Below are 18912 nucleotides of genomic sequence, written 5' to 3' on the forward strand. Positions count from 1 at the left end.
GATTAAAAATCTGTTCCAATGACACTGTGAGACAGCCTTCTCACAGAAGCACAGACCTTGGGGCTGTCACTGCCTGTTACGGCAACTGGCAACTCATGTGGGTGCTACTTGTAAGCCAGCTGCTTCACTTCTCATCTTGCTCCCTGTTAACCTGGGAAAAGTGCCAGAGGGTGGCTTGGCTAAAGTGCTTGGTGCCAAGTCATTCAACTGGGAGACCTGGATTAAGCTGGCTGCTGGCTTTGACCTGACTCAGCCCTGACTGTTGAATGCATCTGCAGATGGAAAGCCTTTCTCTAAATAAATGAACACATAAATAAAAGTAGAACTTCTGTGGGGGTGGCCTGATCTATCTCCAAATTGCCTTACATCAAATACACACACTATATGAACATCTTTCTTCCACATGCTTATACTTGTCTTTTTCATTTTTATTTGAAAGATGAGGGGAAAGAAACAGAAAGAAATGCCCACTCTTTCATTTGCTCCTGTATTCTCCAAATGCTTAAAACAGATATGGCTGAGACAAACAATAATAAATGAATGAACGAACTCAATTGGGGTTTCCCACGTGAGTGGCAGGGATCCAAGCACTTGAACCATCACCTGTGCCACTCAAGGTACGTATCAGCAGCACTCAAACTGGAAGCAGAGCTAATTCTGAAACTCCCAGGACTCAGTTACGGGATGTGTCTTAGCGGCATTTTATGCTGACTAATGCCTGCTCTGCTTTAAGAGGCTTTGAAACTACAAAGTGGAGATTGAAATTCCAGCTGTGTTAGCTGTGTGCAACTTGGCGAATAGGAAGATGAGAAAGCCAGGTTCTACGAGGCCTTGCGTAGGATTCAGTGAGAGACTCATTTTCCTGACTTCCTGACCTTTTCTCTCTCTCCTGTTGAGTGACTACAGTAAGTGCCCTGGCTAACAAGGTGATTACAGCAGTCCCAGAAGATGATACATGTGAAAGAGGAGTAGAGCATTTTACCAACCCATTACTGAGAAGTAACATTACCTTTTCTTGGAAGTTGATGAACAGTTCAGAAATGCATTGAAATCAAACCCAATGGTGAGCACTTGTTCTTTATTTATGGCTGTAAGAGAAGAAGCATCATTTACCTGAGGTCCAAGCAAGAACATGCCTGTCTGAAGTCAACAGATTCCCTCACTTACACAACATAAATACCAGGCAATGGCTCCAAGTGCCCCTGGAAATGATCACAGGCTTAGAGTTTAGGAACTCAGATGTGATTTCTCCTTTGTACAATGTTAAGCAGTGGAGAAGGCTACCTCAAGTCTCCGATGCACCAGGAGTGCAATGGGGCCCAGGAAGATATATTTCTTTCTTTTTTTTTTTTTTAAGATTTATTTATTTATTGGAACGTCAGATATACAGAGAGGAAGAGAGACAGAGAGGAAGATCTTCCGTCGATGTTTCACTCCCCAAGTGACCACAACGGCCGATGCTATGCCAGTCCGAAGCCAGGATCCAGGAACTTCTTCCGGGTCTCCCACACAGGTGCAGGGTCCCAAGGCTTTGGGCCGTCCTCGACTGCTTTCCCAGGCCACAAGCAGGGAGCTGGATGGGAAGTGGAGCTGCCAGGATTAGAACCAGCGCCCATTTGGGATCCTGGCACATTCAAGGCGATGACTTCAGCTGCTAGGCCACACCGCCAGGCCCAGGAAGATATATTTCTAACAAGCTTCCTGGTGATGCTAATGCTGCAGGTGATGCTGGTACACATAACTTGGAGGACAACTGATTTAGAAAAACTCAAACATTAGACAGAAGTGGATGTTTTGAAAAACTTGGGCTAACATATGAACAAAGTAATTTTTGATCCAGAGAAAGGAGTGGGATATAGAAAGAGAACTGTTATATATGACTGGCATCTGTGGATGTAGGCCAGGAGCCCTCTGGTGCCATGCAGCACCAGAAGGGGTTACAGTGTGGGGAAGAACACCACGGACTTCTGCCATAACCTTGCCTGTGAATAGGGTGACAGGTCTGAATATCAGTTTTTGGTCATGCTGGGCATACTTAACAGAAACCTCTCCTCTTTCTTGGTTCCGGTGAGCTGCATCCAAGGCACCATCAACAGGAGGGCAGGAGACACCACAGGAAGTGAGCTCCCACACCAGCCTCCACCCTTAGGACCCTCAGACTGTCAACACTGCTACCTACCAAGCCAGTGCGCCAAATGTCACTCAGCATCTCTCCCCTAGTGGTCCTCTCACCTTCAAGAAGGCTGAAGAGCAGCTTGCCTGGGTCCTTCTTGGTGGAGGGGCAGTCCTGGAGCTTCAGAGTGAAGATGAAAACCTTCACTTTTGGTTCAATGGTCTGAAAAGATAAGGAACAGAAAATGAACCAAACTGCCATGCTTAGGAAGTTCCATGCTGAGAAGAAATACATATTCTTGCTTTGGAAATAACCTCTGATCATAGCAGCTAGTTCAGGGAGCTGACGGCAAAATCCAGAATGATATAAGTTTCAGAAACTCAAGCCACCATCCTCACCCAAGACAGTCCTTCATCACAAGCCTATGAGGTATCTCCCACAGCCAAGAATTATATTAGGGTCATGAACAAGGAAGGCTGTCTACTCTCTTTAGAAACACTTGTTACTCAATAAGCTTAATTAAATACATCTAGCACCTTATTTTTTGGAGGCCTGGGATTGGCATCAAGATAATCATATTTGGGAGAGGGAGAGATGGATGTAGATCAGGCTTGGGCCAAAAGCTTTTGAAGATGGAAATGGCTTCAAAGGGGCTTATTCTTTTTTTTTTTTTTTAATTGGATAGGCAGATTTACAGAAAGGAGGAGAGACAAAGATCTTCCTTTTACTGGTTCATTCTCCGAATGGCCACAATGGTTTGGGCTGGAAGCCAAGAGCCAGGAGCTTGTTCTGTGTCTCCCAAGTGGGTGTAGGGTCCCAAGGCTTCGGGCCATCCTCCACCACTTTCCCAGGATATAAGCAGGGAGCTGGATGGGAAGTTGAGCAGCCAGAGCACAAAAACTGGCACTGATAAGGGAAAGCTGGTGCTTGCAGGCTGAGGATTAGCCAGTAGAGTTACCGTGCCAGAGAGGTAGTGAACCAGTGGATGGAAGACTTTTTGTCTTTCTCTGTATAAAAATCTGCCTTTCCAAACAAAACAACAAAACAAAAAACAAAAAAAAACCCCTGCCTTTCCATTAAAAAAAAAATCTTTAAAAAAAGTCACTGTCATAACACACCTTGGATTTATGCTTGTCCTGGAGAAGCAGAACATTGTCTTAGAATGAGAAGCCCATGGTTCGGATCCCGCCCCCAATGCCCACAGCTCAGAGCCTGAGGTTGGTTAAGTTTCCTGAAAACTGAAACATGCTGTGGGGTAGAAACCACGTGAAGATTAAAAAGTGTTCCACCCAGTGGCGTCTTGAAGCATTACATTCATATAGCTCTTGTGGACGCACTGATGGATGCATAGGTGGGCTCATCTCACCACCTGTAGATAACAAAACCAAAAGTGTCTGCACAGGAGGCTGGAGACACAGACACTGGGATGGGACTGACGCTGGCTTGTCTATTGCAGGCCTCCTGCCTCAGGCGAAATGCAGTTTCAAGTTGCTGAGACACTGGTTGACATCACTGACTTGACTTTCAATGCACAGTCCTTGAATAAGCTGTCCTCCTTGGTGGGATTCCAAACAGGGAGTTGTGTAATAGGAGCTGTCCTGCCTTGCCCCTGGGAGGCACAACGCTAAAGGAGAGGGAAGTAGTTTCTTGCACCAACCTACAAAGGCCAGAGGTCTCGTATGAGGAATCCTGGTGTTCCTACACCTGTGGAGAGGCCTGTGAGAAGGCTGCTCACTCCTCATGCTTACAGGAGTAACAACGAGACTTGAAGGTCCAAGAGAAACCACTGGCTAGTCATTTCCTACCAGGAGATAGGAGCTGGCTGGATTTTACGAATTTAAGGAGTCATATAGCAGGGGCCACACAGCAGTAAGAGGCTCCTAACACAGATCTCTCTAAAAAACCAGCTTTTTTACACTTGAGAGAGATAATAATGAGTATTATAAGCACAAACCTAAGGTTACTGCAATGTGTCCATAATTGGGATCTGATTCAACAGATCTGTGTGATCGTCTATTTACATTTCGGTAAAATAAACATAATATGAATTTTACCATCTTATCAATTACTAGGAGCACAATTTTAGAGGCAGCAAATAGATTTGTACTGTTGGATAATGGGAAACAGTCCTTTAAAACTGAGAATTAACAATGCAATTTTTGGGCCTGGCATGGTAGCCTAGTGGCTAAAGTCCTCGCCTCGCCTTGTATGCACCAGGATCCCAGATGGGCACCGGTTCTAATCCCTGCAGTCTCGCTTCCCATCCAACTCCCTTCTTGTGGCCTGGGAAAGCAGTTGAGGACAGCCCAAAGCCTTGGGACCCTTGCTCCCATGAGGGAAATCCAGAAGACGTTCCTGACTTTGGAATGGCTCAGTTCCGTCTGTTGCAGCCACTTGGGGAGGGGATCATCGGACGGAAGATCCTCCGCTCTGTATATCTGACTTTACACAAATAAATAAGCAAATAAACAAATCTTTCAAAAAACTCAATTTTGATACTCATTATCTCATTATTTTTTGTCTAAGCAGAAGACTCATATGACTGCTTTTCTGTACAAGATAACCCCTATCATCATTTCTAGAAAGACTGTCTGACAGCCCAAAGATGCCTTTAATGGAAACTTCCTTAAATGCTATCCAGTAGGCCTCTGGTTGTGAGTGGAAGTCCAGTTCACGCATCACCCAAAGTGTTAAAAATCTACTGTGTTCTCAGGAAACTTGAACATTAATGATCAATATGAAAAGGTCCTAAGTTACCTGCAATTTAGCCAGCTTCTCTGGCAGACTTGCTTCATCTTGGCATTTGTAAGACAAATCAACAGAGAGGAAATCCACAAAGGCCTACAAATAAACAATTTGTTACAACATAAGCATTTTTAAGACAGATTACTGCTTAAAAGTACTCTTTCTTTGTTTTCCTTCTTACTATCAAAATGAACAGTCCAAAAAGGCACTCTCCACTAGAAGAAAACAAGAGAAAAGATAAGGATTTGTGTACATGTGGGTTTGGGAGTGGGTGGCAGTGTGTTTTTGGGAATAAACCATCCATCTGCTCAGCCCATAAATTCACAAACAAAACATTCAATGGCATGTGTATAATGAAAGGGATGTGCAAATGAATGAACATGCAGAAACGGTGGATTCGCACCAACACAGTGGAGCACCAGGGGAGAATGTTGGAGGTGACAGCTGTCCTAAGAAGCTCCATTCTCCCAGTCCTCAACTTCACCAGGAAGGAGGCAGTACAGCCCCTGAGCACCCATGGCCTCCACAGTGATCTCCACTGACATCCTGGCTTCTGTTTTAATGTTAGGACAAAATTTGAAGCCCACGAAGTTAACCATGATCTGACCCCTTCCACCAGCCAAGAGGAGTTGTCTGTTGTTGCTCCAGTCCTCCACATGCACATCCACACTAAGGACCTCCTCCCTTGCCTTATCACTGGCCTGCACGTGGTCAAAGAACACCAGACTCACAGAATCCAAACATGTGAGGGACAGTGGATAATGGCGTCAGGTGAGAACCAGGTGTACTGTGCTTTAGAACTCATTCCCTGTGGGCTGCCTACTGCTTTCTTAATGAAGTTATCAGTGTTCACTAGAGACTCAAGGCCTTGCTTCATGCTGGAAACTATCACTTGAGTATTCACCTACCCAGCTTCTTGGTTCTTGCTTCTGTGTGTCAGTTTGGTACAACACACAATAATTGAATTCCAATTTCTGAAAGTCACTGTGCTGGGTACAATGGAGGGAGACTTTCACTTAATATCCACCATTCCAATAAAAATAAATCTCTTAAAAAAGAAGATGAATGAGATCCACAGAAGAATACAAGTTAATTTAATAGGGAACATGGTAAAAGTACCAGCTAATATGAAAAAAAAGTACAAAGTCAGAAAAGGCCCACATTAATGATTCCCAAACTTTTATGGGAATTAGGTTCACTTGGGAACCTAGGTTTACTTGCTCCCAAGGTGATGGTTATACACACAGATTCTTGGGAATGTTTGGTCTGACAAATGGCTAAAGGTGGGAAAAAGAGATATCTGAGTGAGAGAAATTATTATTGAGAGGCATCCTAAAGGAAGGCATATTCACATGGACATAAATAATGGGTGGGGTTTTTCTGCAAGATTAGTTTAAGGATGGAAGTCAGCAAAACATTATCAAGTAGAGAGTGCAAGAGAGCAAGAAGCAAACAGCACATACACTGAGAATGATAGCAAGTAGAGGATACACACACACACACACACACACAGAGGGTAAGGCTTCAAGACTGGTACCCATTTGAGAAGAATGGCCTCTAGCAGGGAATGCATCAGCTCTGTGCTGTTGCTATTTGGAAACACTGTGGTATGGACTGGACAGAGACCAGTACAAAGGCTACTGCAGGATAAGCAGTTCTTGTAATCAGTGCTCTGGTCTTCTGAGCACATATCTGATAGTTATTATCACTTGGTATAAAATAATTGCTATGGCATCTGATCATGCGATATGCTTGGCAGTTGCTCACTCAGGCCTTATTGCATGTGAACTAGTGAATCTAAAGGCTTGACCCTGACATGTGGGGGCTCCCAAAAATCCAGGATAGAAAGCAGGACAGCGTTTCTGCCTCTTGTTAGTTTGACACAACTACAGAAACCAGCACTTTTTCTGATGATTTTCCACATTGCCCCACAGCCAAAAGTGAGGCAAAGCTGCTGTGTTTTCATTTTTCTTTTTTTTCCTTTTAAAGCCATAACTCAAGAGGTAGAGTTGGGAGATGTATAACTAGGAAAAGTACTCTAGCAGCGTATTTTCAAAACTCTTCTCTTTCACTGTGGATACATCTCTTCTCTAGAAAACTATTTTGAATTACATTTTAAAAAAATCAGAGCAAGCAGAGGAATCTCTTGCTTTCACTTAAATCATCACTTCCTTTGGTTATCACCAATGCTCCCTGCAGACTAGTCTCACCTTGACAAGTGCAGTCGTGGCTGGTTCTAGCAGCAGCTCCGAGATCTCATCAGCCTGGAGGACGACAGACACCTTTCCTCCTGAAATCAAGCAGAGAAAAGGACAGCAGATGAGGGCAGGAGGCTCTGACTGCGGAGGCCATTGGGGGTTGCATTTCCTTTTCCAGTAGAAGTCCAATACTTTCCCAGGGTTTTCATGAAGAAATCACCCACATGACTTCACTCCAGAGGAGTGATGTAAAGATGACTTACAAAATAATGTTCCTTAGAGGATGTCTTACACCAATCAATACTACAAAATGTAGAGCACTTAGAAAAGTCCCTTAAATGAAGCAGCTGCATTGCTCTGCCACCAGCAAGGCAAGAGAGGCAAAGAGAAATCTTATCTAAACTTCTTTTAAAGGCTCGAGGAAATTGCTGGTCCCTGGTCCCTGTTCTCTTATGGATGCACAAACATCAGTAGAGTCCCTCCTGTGCACCTGGGAGGAGACATTTGAACCAGACATGTGTGGTTCGTACCCATCTGTTTCGGCACTATGTGACATAACAGTCAAACTTCCGTGTGCATCAGAATCAATGCCCTTTTCCAGTTCCTCCCTCAGTGGTTCAGAGTCAGGAGGCAGTGACAGGCCCAGGAATGTGCATTTTCACACACTTCTTGGGTAATTCTGGTGTAGACCATAATCACTGCTAGAAGTTGTAAATCCTCATTTATTCTGTGTTGCTGTTTAGCAGAAATCTTCAGCCCACACTGGATTGTAATGATTCCTGAGGATGAAAAGTTTAGCATTTCTTTAGTTTCTTCAAGTATCCAGCTTAGACTGGATGTATGGAAGAGCCTATGATTTGAACGCGCTAAAACAAAATATAATAAAGTCAGGCTCAAGACTAAGTTTAGAAACTGAAGTAACTGAATTAACTCTCACCTAAATTCTCTACAGGCAGATGATATACCCAGGTAATGAAACCACCACTGTGAGTCACAAGACTGCTCATGCTGAAACCCACAATGGGATTTGGAAATTATCTGGGTAGATGACATTCAGTTTGCATCTTCATATGCTAATATTATTTTAAGTTATTTGGTATCACTTCCATTGGAATCATAGAATCTCTCATACATTTCCAGGCTTCATCCCATCTATCAGAATACACGTCCTCAACCTGTGTTCAACATTACGAAACATACAATTTATCATCTATGAGCAATCTCTAGGCAACAATTAACCCCAAAATGATTCTATTTGACTTTCCAAAGTGGTTTTCAAAATTATAATGAAGAGACATATCTGAAATCTCAAAAATTCTCATAACCTTATAAAATAATCAGTTATAGTTCCCTTCCTATTCCCGGTGAAATCATTAACTATATTTCTTAAAATAATGCAAAATACTTAGTGCTCAACACTGGGTTCTCATTTTAGGCTGGCAGTCATTTTCTTTAGGACTGAGAGTAGGTAACTGTTCTGATCCACTAGAAGTTTTCTCAAAATTTAGAGTGAGTATGGTTACACATAGGTGTTCATGTCTGGAACACTCAAAGTTGGGATTTACTTTTGGTTACAATTTGACCATATCTGGCTTGTTCAGACAATCACTGTACAGCACTGGGACTCTTATCCCTTGGAGGTCTGACTAGACCTTTAGGATCTCACGAAAGGATAAATTCACTTTGCTCACCCAAAAGCAGTCTTTCAAAATCCACACCAGTTGTCAGCATAAAAGAACCCTCTTCCTGGGCCCAGCACGGTGGCCTAGCAGCTAAAGTCCTCCCCTTGCATATGCTGGGATCCCATATGGGTGCCAGTTCTAATCCCGGCAGCTTCACTTCCCATCCAGCACCCTGCTTGTGGCCTGGGAAGCAGTCGAGGACAGCCCAAAGCCGTAGGACCCTGCACCCATGTGGGAGACCTGGAGGTTTGAGGTTCATGGCTCCTGGCTTCAGACTGGCGCTGCACTGGCCATCGTGGTCACTTGGGGCATGAATCATCGGATAGAAGATCTTCTCTGTCTCTCCTCCTCTCTGTGTATCTGCCTTTCCAATAATAATAATAATAATAATAATAATAATAAAGAACCCTCTTTTTCCCTGAATGCTTTGGTAAATTCATTGGCCAACAATGGGGCTGGGCATTTGGTTCAGGGTTAAGTTGACACTGGGATGCTCACATTCCTTATCCAAGTGCCTGTTTCAAGACCCTCTTTCCTCCACTCTGACCCACCTTCTTGCTGGTAAACACGCTGCAAGGCAGCAGATGATGGCCCAACAGTTACTTGGGTCCCTGCAACCCATGTGGGAAAACTGGATCGAGTTCTGGGTCCTGGCTTTGGTCAGGCCTACCTTTGGCAGTTACACTTTTGTAGAAACGGCAGATGGAACATATTTCCCTCTGCCTTTCCCTAACTCTGACTTTCAAATAAACTCAAAATAAAAAAAATTAAATCTGATTAATAGACTGTCAGGATCAAATTACACTGCAGTGAGGAGTGTGGTTCTACCTCTCCAACCTTCTCCTAACCACCCACTCAGCATCAATTGTCCCCTCTTTTTTTAACCTTTCCCAGGGAAGTAAGTATGTTTAATGTATCAACAGCAGATTTGTAATATCAGATAAAAAGTTAAGAATGGCATTTAGCTATATTTTATAATTAACAAGCCTAACAAAATTTACCATTTTAGACATTTTTAACTTTACAACCCTGTGGCATTTTCACTGTTGTGCATCTGTCACAATGGTCCATCTTCATAACTCTTTCCACTCTCCCAAACAGAAAATCCTGCACCCATTAAACAACTCATTATATAATTATTCTTCTACTTGGTCTCTATAAAGTTTACTATTTTAATTAATATATCTAATTTGAGAGGAGTCACACAGCATACATCCTTTGCTGGTCTGGCATATCATTTAGTATGAGGTCTTCAAAATTCATCTATGTTGCAGTACATGTCAGGATTTACTTGTATGTATTTTAAGATTTATTCTTAATTGTATAGACAGATTTATAGAAAGGAGAGACAGATCTTTTATCCATTGGTTCACTCCCCAAATGGCCACGATGGATCTGAGCTGACCCAAAGTCAGGGGCCAGGGGCATGTGCTGGGTCTGTCATGCAGGTGCAGAAACCTTATCAAATACACAATTTTCATATATTTTCTTCTATTGTGTGTATGTATTTCTGATTGGATCATCTGATTAACAAAAGTTTTAAATTACATCTACATCCACTTTGACTTTTTTCTCTTGGGGCATCCATGCTTTTAATGTCATTTCCAAATCTGACATTTAACAGTTAACTTTTCCTAATTTTTCTTCTAACTTTAGCAGTTGATTTAGGTTTTTGATCCACTTTTATCTATGTTTGCCATAAGGTAAGGTCAATTTTATTCTTTTGCCTGTGGATATCTAGTTTTCCTTGTACTATTCGTTAAAATTATTATCCTTTCTATATTGAATTATCTTGGCAGTCTTGCCAAGTATCATTTGGCCATATATAACAAGGGTTTATTTTTGAGCTTTCTATCTTAATAACCTATATGTTTTTATGTCAGTTCTACACTTCATTTTTTAATTTTATTACTTTATGATATAGTTCCATAGTCTCTGGGATTTCCTTTCTTCCCCTCACAAAGTCCTCTCCCCCACTACTGATTTCCCATATATTATTAAAATAGCAATAGTCTTTTCATAATAGTCCTAGGTCTGTCATTCTATTGTTTAAGTGTATAACATTGTAGGAATGGACAATGGCAGAGTCCAGCATCCTATTGTCAAGATAGTTTCATTGGGAGTCCATCTTTGATTTGGAAATAGAGATGCATAATGCACTGCATCTTCACATCTGAATATGATAGTCTATTACAGTTACTATACATTTCTTTAAATGAAAAGCCATAAAAAAAAAACAGGAAGAAAAATAGAAAATTTGAAACAGAAGTTAAATAACAAGCTACTCAATGACCAATGTCACTGAAGAAATGAAAAAAAAAAACCTTGAAAATGATGCTATTGTATGATCTATGAGTCTGAAGAAATAAACTGTTCTGAAGAAACAAAAATAAAAACAAAAATATCAAAAGCTATGAGATGTAGCAAAAACAGTATTGAAAGAGATATTGGTCTTGTATTTTGCAAGGAGGTTGCTTTACCTCAGAGAGAATATATATTTACCTTTGGGAATTGGCTTATTTCACTGAGCATAATGGTCTCTACTTGGGACCATTTTATTGCAAATGGCAGGATTTCATTCTTTCTAATGGCTGAGTAGTATTCTATGGAGTAGGTGGACCACAGTTTCTTTATCCGCTCCTTTGACAGGCATCTGAATTATTTCCATGCTTTCACTGCCATAGATTGTGTATAATTATAGCATTACAGGTCATTTTCGCATATGCAGATTCCATTTCCTTTCGCTATATTCCCAGAAGTGGGATAGCTGGGTCATAAAGCCGATCAACTTTCAGTTCTCTTAGCACTCTCCATCCTGACTCCCATAGTAGTTGTACTAGCTTACACTTTTTGTTTTTTTAAGATTTATTTTATTTTTATTGGAAAGGAGGATATACAAAGAGGAGAGACAGAGAGGAAGATCTTCCGTCTGATGATTCACTCCCCAAGTGAGCGCAACGGCCGATGCTATGCCGATCTGAAGCCAGGAGCCTCTTTCGGGTCTCCCACACGGGTGCAGGGTCCCAAAGCTTTGGGCCGTCCTCGACTGCTTTCCCGGGCCACAGGCAGGGAGCTGGCCATATGGGATCCTGGGACGTGCAAGGCGAGGACCTTAACCACTGCGCCATCGCGCCGGGCCCCACTAGCTTACACTCTTACCAACAGTTTAGGAGGGTACCTTTCTTCCCACATCCACGCCAACAGGTGCTGTTAGTCAAGTTCTGAATGTAGCCCAATCTCACTGGAGTTAAGTGGAACCACAATGTGGTTTTCATTTAAATCTCTGTGATGGCTAGAGAACCTGAATATTTTTTCCGTAAGTCTATTAGCCATTTGACTGATTTGATGACCAGTGCCCTGTGGTATGTCTTGAGGTCTGGAATCGATTCCTCTAGCTCGTTTTTATTCTTCAGGAAGGATAGCTTTGACTACTTGTGGTCTCTTGTTTCCAAATGAACATTTGTATCATCTTCTCTATTTCTGAGAACTTTATTGGGATTTTTGTATGGGAATCTGTATATTACTTTTGGTAATATGGACATTTTGATCATGTTGATCTTGCCGATTGAGGAACAATATAAATTTCTCCATCTTCTAATGTCTTCTATTTTTTTAAAATTTATTTTTGTAGCTTTGTAGTCAGTTTTGAAGTCACGAGATATAAAGCCTCCAACTTTACCTTCCTTTTCCAAGATTATTTTGGCTATTTAGAGTTCTTTGAGAGTTGAATTTCAACGGGTATCTATTATCAATGGATTATAGATAAGGAATTTGTTGTACATTGCTTTGGGTATAATCTTAACAATAGTAAGTTGTTCATTGCATTAACACAATGTATCTTTTCATTCATGCCTTTTTTTAATTTAAACAATTTTCTGTAGTTTTCAGTGTATAAATCTTATGTCGCCCTGATTAAGCTTAGAAAATAACTTCTAAAAATTATCTATTTTAAACACAGATTCAGACTCAGATCTCCACATCTATTTTTTTTCCCCACATACCTACAGCAGTCAGGGCAAAGCCAGGCTGAAGATGGGAGCTAAAAATTCAGTCTGGGTCTCCCATGTAGATGGTAAGGACCCAGATACTTAAGCCATCATCTGTTATCTCCCAGAGCGCACACATTAGCAGTAAGATGAAACTGGGAGCAGAGCAGATCTTGAATCTTCCACCCTAATACAGGATGTAGGTGTTCCTTGACACATCTCAAATATTAAGTCATGGGGGTGGCATAGCAGGTAAAACAAGTTCCCATCCATAATGGTAGCATCCCAGCTGCTCTATTTCTGATCAGTTCCCTGCTACTGATCTGGGAAAAGCAGGGGAAGATGGGCCCTAACATCCACATGGGAATTCCTGAAGACACTCCTGGCTTTGATGTGGGTCAGCCCTGGGGATCTGGGGAGTAAACCAGTAGATGGAAGATATCTGTCTGTCCGTCTCTGTGCAACTGTTTCATTTAGATAAAAAAAATTATTAAAAAATCAAACACTTAACCCCTAGAAAAGAACTTTGTAAAACATTTGTAAGGGCAAGCATAAGTCCCCATTCTTAAGTGAGGACTTTACACGGTGACTTCTTTCCAAGGACTGTAGTACCAGATAGAGAGGAAAAAGTAACAGTGGAGAAACTTGACTAACAGTACCTCTGGCAATTTTTAAAACAGTCATATCAAGGTGACAGTATAAACCCTTGATATGATGAAATGAAAATGGCACTCCATGATCATCAATGATGCAAGTCTGTGGCAGGTGTGTGGCCTAGTCATTAAGGTGCCAGTTAAGATGCCATTTTCTTATGTCAGTGCGCCTGGGTTCAAACTCTGGCTCTGCTCCTGATGCCATGTCAGCTACCTGCTATTGCACACCCTGGGAGGCAGTAGTGATGGTTTAAGTAGTTCGCTCCCTGCTACCCATGTGAGAGACCTGGTTTGCATTCCTGGTTTTGGCCTAGCCCAGTGCCAGCTACTTGGCCATTTGGAGAATGAACCATTAAATGGAAGGTCTTTTATTTCTCTCGGTGCATCTTAATACATGATTTAAGAAATATTTATTTTTATTGGAAAGGCGGATTTACAGAGAGAAGATAAAGATCTTCCATCTGCTGGTTCACTCCCCAAATGGCTACAACAGCTGGAGCTGAGCCAATCTGAAGCCAGGAGCTTCTCCAGGTCTCCAGGGGCCCAAGGATTTGGCCCATCCTCCTCTACTTTCCCAGGCCTTAAGCATAGAGCTGTACCTGAAGTGGAACAGCTGGGAAATGAACAGGTGCTCATATGAGATGCCATGCTTGGAGTTGAAGGATTAGTCAGTCAGTTGAGCTAACATGCTGGCCCTTAAATAAATAAATGTGTAATATTTTAAAAATAAGGAAGCTCTGAGGAACTGTCCCAGCCCAGAGCATTCTAAACAAACAGGATAACTAAATGCAATGTGGTATCCTGGACAAGATTTAGGATGGCAAAAGGGGATTAATGAAAAGTTAAAGAAGTCTGAAAAAATAAAGTCCTCGCCTTGAACGCTCTAGCATCCCATATGGGTGCTGGTTCTAATCTCGGCAGCCCTGCTTCCCATCCAGCTCCCTGCTTGTGGCTGGGAAAGCAGTTGAGGACGGCCCAAAGCCTTGGGACCCTGCACCCACATAGGGACCCAAAGAAGTTCCTGGCTCTTGGCTTTGGATTGGCTCAGCTCCAGCTGTTGCAGTCACTTGGGGAGTGAATCAGCGGATGGAAGAGCTTCCTCTGTCTCTCCTCCTCTCTGTATATTTGCCTTTCCAATAAAAATAAATAAATCTTTAAAAAAAGGCTCTAGTTAATAACAATGCATCAATATTAGTTCAGTAATTCTAACAGATAAAGCATACCATGTAAGCTATCAATTTGGCACAAACTGGGTGTGGCGATAGAGTGGGTTTTTTGGGAATACCATGCCATCTGCTCAAATTTTCTGTAGGTTCAAAACTGTTGTAAAATCTAACATCTACTAACTTTTTGGAGTTTTGATTACAAAGGAAAACTTTGATAAACCAAAAATGTTTTTTGGGACCAGCACCATGGTACAAGATAAAACCTTTGCCTATAGTGCCAGCCTCCCATATGATCACCAGTTCGAATCCCAGCTGCTCCACTATAGATCCTGATTCCTGTTAATGTTCCTAAGAAAGCAGCAAAGCATGATCAAAGGATTCCCACACCATTTGGGAAACGCAGAGGATGCTCCTGCCTCCTGTTAGGACAGGCCCAGTCTGGCCATTGTGGCCATTTTGGGAGTGAGGCAGCAGACAGAAGAGCGTGTGCTCTCTCTCTCTGTCTCCCATATAACTGATATTCAAATAAAAATCTTTAAGGAGTTTTCAATTTTGCAGACTTTTAAAAAAAATTTATTTGAAAGGCAGAGTTACATGGCACAAAGATTTAGAGCCAAAGCCTGAGCTGTCACTTCATTTGCCAAACAGGTCCTTGCCCCACCAGTGCCTGAGATGGAGCTTCCTCTGACATGCTGGCCTGCCACCCTTTCTTTCTTACCCTCTTTGAGTTTCCCAGGCGTGGTCAAAGGTCACCCAGGTACACCATGAATCCTTTTGCCTCTGCTGATAGCAAGTGTAACTATTGCATGAGCCTCACTTTCTGCTCTATCCTGCCTGATCTGCAAGAAGATGCGCATTTGGATGTTGCTGGCAAGACAATCGATAAAAACTGAAGTTAGAAGAGACAGTCACCACCATTCCTACTGGTGGTTTTAATGTGGAGACAACAGAACATTAGAATATTTTCTTCACAGCACTGGATGTTGGTGGTCAGGGAAAATTAGGTCTCTCTGGAGGCTTTACTCCCACAATATCCAAGGATCTTATTTTTGTGGTAGATACCAACAATCATGGAAGAAATCAGGGAGGAGCAGAAGAGCTGCAGAAAATCCTTCAGGAAGATGGACTTCAGGATCCAATACTATCACTTTTCGAAAACAAACAGGATTTGCCAAATGCTATGATCAGCAGTGAAATGACATAAATTAGGACTTCAAGGTTTGAAGGCATGTTGAAACTGCTTGTATTACACAAGGAACTGCTCTCAGAGAGACCTGACTGGCTTTCAAAATTCATCAAGCTCAATGAGTAAGTCTTCTTCATAACCCATTTGGGATTATTCCTAGTAAACTGATAAAATGGAGCGGGGGTGGAGAGAAAGTTGTAAGGAGAGAGACAAGGAGAGATTTAGAGAACTTCCATCTGCTGGTTCACCCCTCAAATGGTCCACAACAGCCAGCATTGGGTCAGGCTGAAGATAGGAACCAAGAGCTTCTTCTGGGTTTCCCACATGAGTGCAGGGACCCAAGAACTTGGGTCATCTGCTGCTACTTTTTCAACTAGCAGGGAATTTGAATAGCCAGGACTTGGACTGGTGTCCATATGAAATGGTAGCACTGCAGAAGGTGGCTTAGCCTGATGTACCACAATGCTGGCCTCCTTATTAGCTTCTAATCATCTATTTATTTGTTGTAAAGTAGAAGTTACATACAAAGCCAGGGAGAGAGAGAGAGAGATCTTCCATCTGCTAGTTACCCCCACTGGACAACAGCAGCCAGGGCTGAGCTAGCCCGAAGCCAAGAGCCAGGAGCCTTATCCATGTCTCCCACATGGCTGGTAGAGGTCCAACCCCTGTGTCTCCTGCTATTTTTCTCAGGCCATTAGCATGGAGCTAGAATGGAAGCAGAGTAGGCAGGTGACAAACCAGTGCCTGTGCTGGATGCTGGCATTACATACAGCAGCCTTAGCAGGTATGCTATAATTTAGTCTTCTATTTGGGCTTGTTAATGATTATCTCTCAATTGCACGTGCCCCCCCCCCCCAAGCATTAACAAATGCCTCTCCAAAGAATGGGGCCAGAGATGTTCAATTACTTAAAAGCCTTCAGGTTCAAAGAGCTAGTGTGAGGTAGCAGAGGTTGTAGGAGAAAGATTTGGAAACTACTCGAAAACATTTGGAAATGGTAAAGAAACAGTTTTAAATAATGGAAACACAGAAAAGTCAAAAGACAAGATTGGTAAATCTGACTACAACAAAGAACTGTACTTCAAAGATTATGAAAATAACATGATGCCTATGTGGTGGCTCAGAAGGCTGCGATGCTGTCTGTGAGCCAGTACACAACATGGGTGCTGCTTTGTGTTCCGGTTCCTCCACTTTCGCTCTGGCTCCTTGCTAATGTGCCTGGAAAAGCAGAGGAGGATGACTCAAGCACGTGGGCTCCTGTCACCCATGTGGGGACCTGGGTACACTTCCTGGCTCCTGACTTTGGGCAGTGAGCGAGCTTAAAGAACTCTCGCTCTCTTGCTCCCTTTCTCTTTGTAACTCAGTATTTCAAATGAATGAATACAAGTTTTTTTAAAAAAAATAAAGTTTGTAAATCAAGAATGGTTTTACTTCTGCAGATTATGTGCCTTCTAATGATTTTCGCTCAGTTGTAAGAATCACAGCATTAAAAGAAAATGACTCCCTCATCAAAACTTGATGCAGAGAAGATACAGAATTACACGACAACTTGGAGATTCATGAAGGGCAGGGTACGCATAGGAGAGGGATGAAAATATTGTAAACTGCTCAGAGGTTTGGAAACTCAGTTTACTCACCCTGCAGAGCATATTTCTGGTGGTAAATCTCATAGGCTTTTTGGTGGGCCTCAGTGATGAGCTGGAGGCGTGCAGCTCTGGATTCCTCATGAGGAAGTTCTATCACCACTGCCTCCAAGTCACTGAAGGTGAGCCAGATTCCCACGAGGTCCCCAAAAGCACGGAAGGCGAAGGCCGCATACTCGGCAAAGAGGTCAGCGAAGCCCTCCCTTCTCGGCCCCAGGCTGGCAGGGAGGGTCCCGTGGTGCAGGATGACCATGGGCTCAAGCTGCGCTGCCCTGAGGGCCTCCAGGAGCTGCCGGTAGCACCGCACCACCTTCTCATCAGGCTCCCTGGAGCTCCCTGCTGGCAGCAGCTGTGCCCATGACAGAAACACCTTATAATGGCTGACCTCACTGGCACGAAGACTGCTGAAATACTCTGGCAGGGAAGCGGGCAGTGGCTGGCAACACACAACAATGTCCTCGTGCCCTGCTGCAGACCCAGAACTCTGCTTTCCCGGTGGACAGTTCAGGCTGGGCAGCAGGTCAGTGGTTAGAGGACCAGCAGCTGAGATGAAACTGCTGTCAGATCCCCAGTCTGACCCCTGGCAGGATAAACTGAGGAGCACGGTAAAGACCGCACTCCAAAACATCTCCATTTCCAAGGAGCTGGCAGAAGGCATGTGGAAGGACCCCTGATTTTATAGCTGCAGCCAGTGTTGTAAAAATACTAAGTGATTATTAGCTCTTAATATTTAACTGGGTTATCTAGGATAAAGAAATCAGTACTTGGTTCACCAAAGTAATATATAGAACTATTGAAGGGCTATAAGAGATAACACAGAAAGTTCAAACTTTACACACAAGCAGATAAAATGGGCGAAATGAGAAAACAGCTGTTCACATTTTTGTATTAAAATATTAAAATGTACCCAAATAATCAATACCTCCAACTATTTTTCTCTTTTAGGATGGGTAACAAACAATATTTTGCAAAATATTACAACAACATGGAAGTGCTTATTAAAAAATTTGCAAATTCTAGCCCACTGCCCTTGCCTCTGTAGGATAAGCACCTGCAACAATGATGATCTTCCAGTTTTCTTTCTCTGTGTGGCTTAATGGTCACTCAGGAGTCAGAAAGCCTTGGTTTAAATATCATCTGGCCAAAGTTACTTCTCTTATTTCCTCATCCACAGAAAAGGACTGCCTGGGGTTGGGGTTGGGGTTTAGTAGGATAAGCCATTGTTTGGGATGTCAACATCCCACATCAAAGTGGGATGTGGTCCAACTCCTCCACTTACAACCCAGCTTCTGGCTACTGTGCTTTAGGAAGGTGGTGGATGATGAGCCAAGTACCTATGTCCCTGCCATGATGTGCAGACCGGAATGGAGTCCTTGTCTATTTCAGGCATTCAGCAATGAACCAGAAGTCACTCGATTTCTGTCTGCGTTTATTTCTCCTGCCCCGCCCCCCCATGCCTTTTTCTATCAATCTGCCTTTCAAGTAAGTAAATCATTTTTTTTAAAACCGATTTATTTGTAAGTCACACATCCAGAAAGATA

At 42.7% G+C, this 18912-nt stretch overlaps 1 protein-coding gene across 1 annotated transcript in view; it reads right to left on the reverse strand.

Moving 5' to 3' along the window:
* Positions 1 to 18005, reverse strand: part of LOC121150568 (lactase-phlorizin hydrolase-like) — a 51970-nt gene extending 33965 nt beyond the window's left edge. The window contains exons 1-5 of the mRNA XM_040971509.1: positions 17366 to 18005; positions 7069 to 7148; positions 4871 to 4954; positions 2233 to 2335; positions 1010 to 1088 (exon numbers count right to left, since the gene is read on the reverse strand). Coding sequence (XP_040827443.1) covers positions 1010 to 1088; positions 2233 to 2335; positions 4871 to 4954; positions 7069 to 7148; positions 17366 to 18005 — 986 coding nt within the window. The remainder of the gene's footprint in view (positions 1 to 1009; positions 1089 to 2232; positions 2336 to 4870; positions 4955 to 7068; positions 7149 to 17365) is intronic.
* Positions 18006 to 18912: the final 907 nt, after the last annotated feature.

The sequence above is a fragment of the Ochotona curzoniae genome, unplaced genomic scaffold, assembly GCF_017591425.1.
Source record: "Ochotona curzoniae isolate NIBS_2020 unplaced genomic scaffold, NIBS_Ocur_1.0 contig_2210, whole genome shotgun sequence".
In the NCBI taxonomy this organism is placed as follows: Eukaryota; Metazoa; Chordata; class Mammalia; order Lagomorpha; family Ochotonidae; genus Ochotona; species Ochotona curzoniae.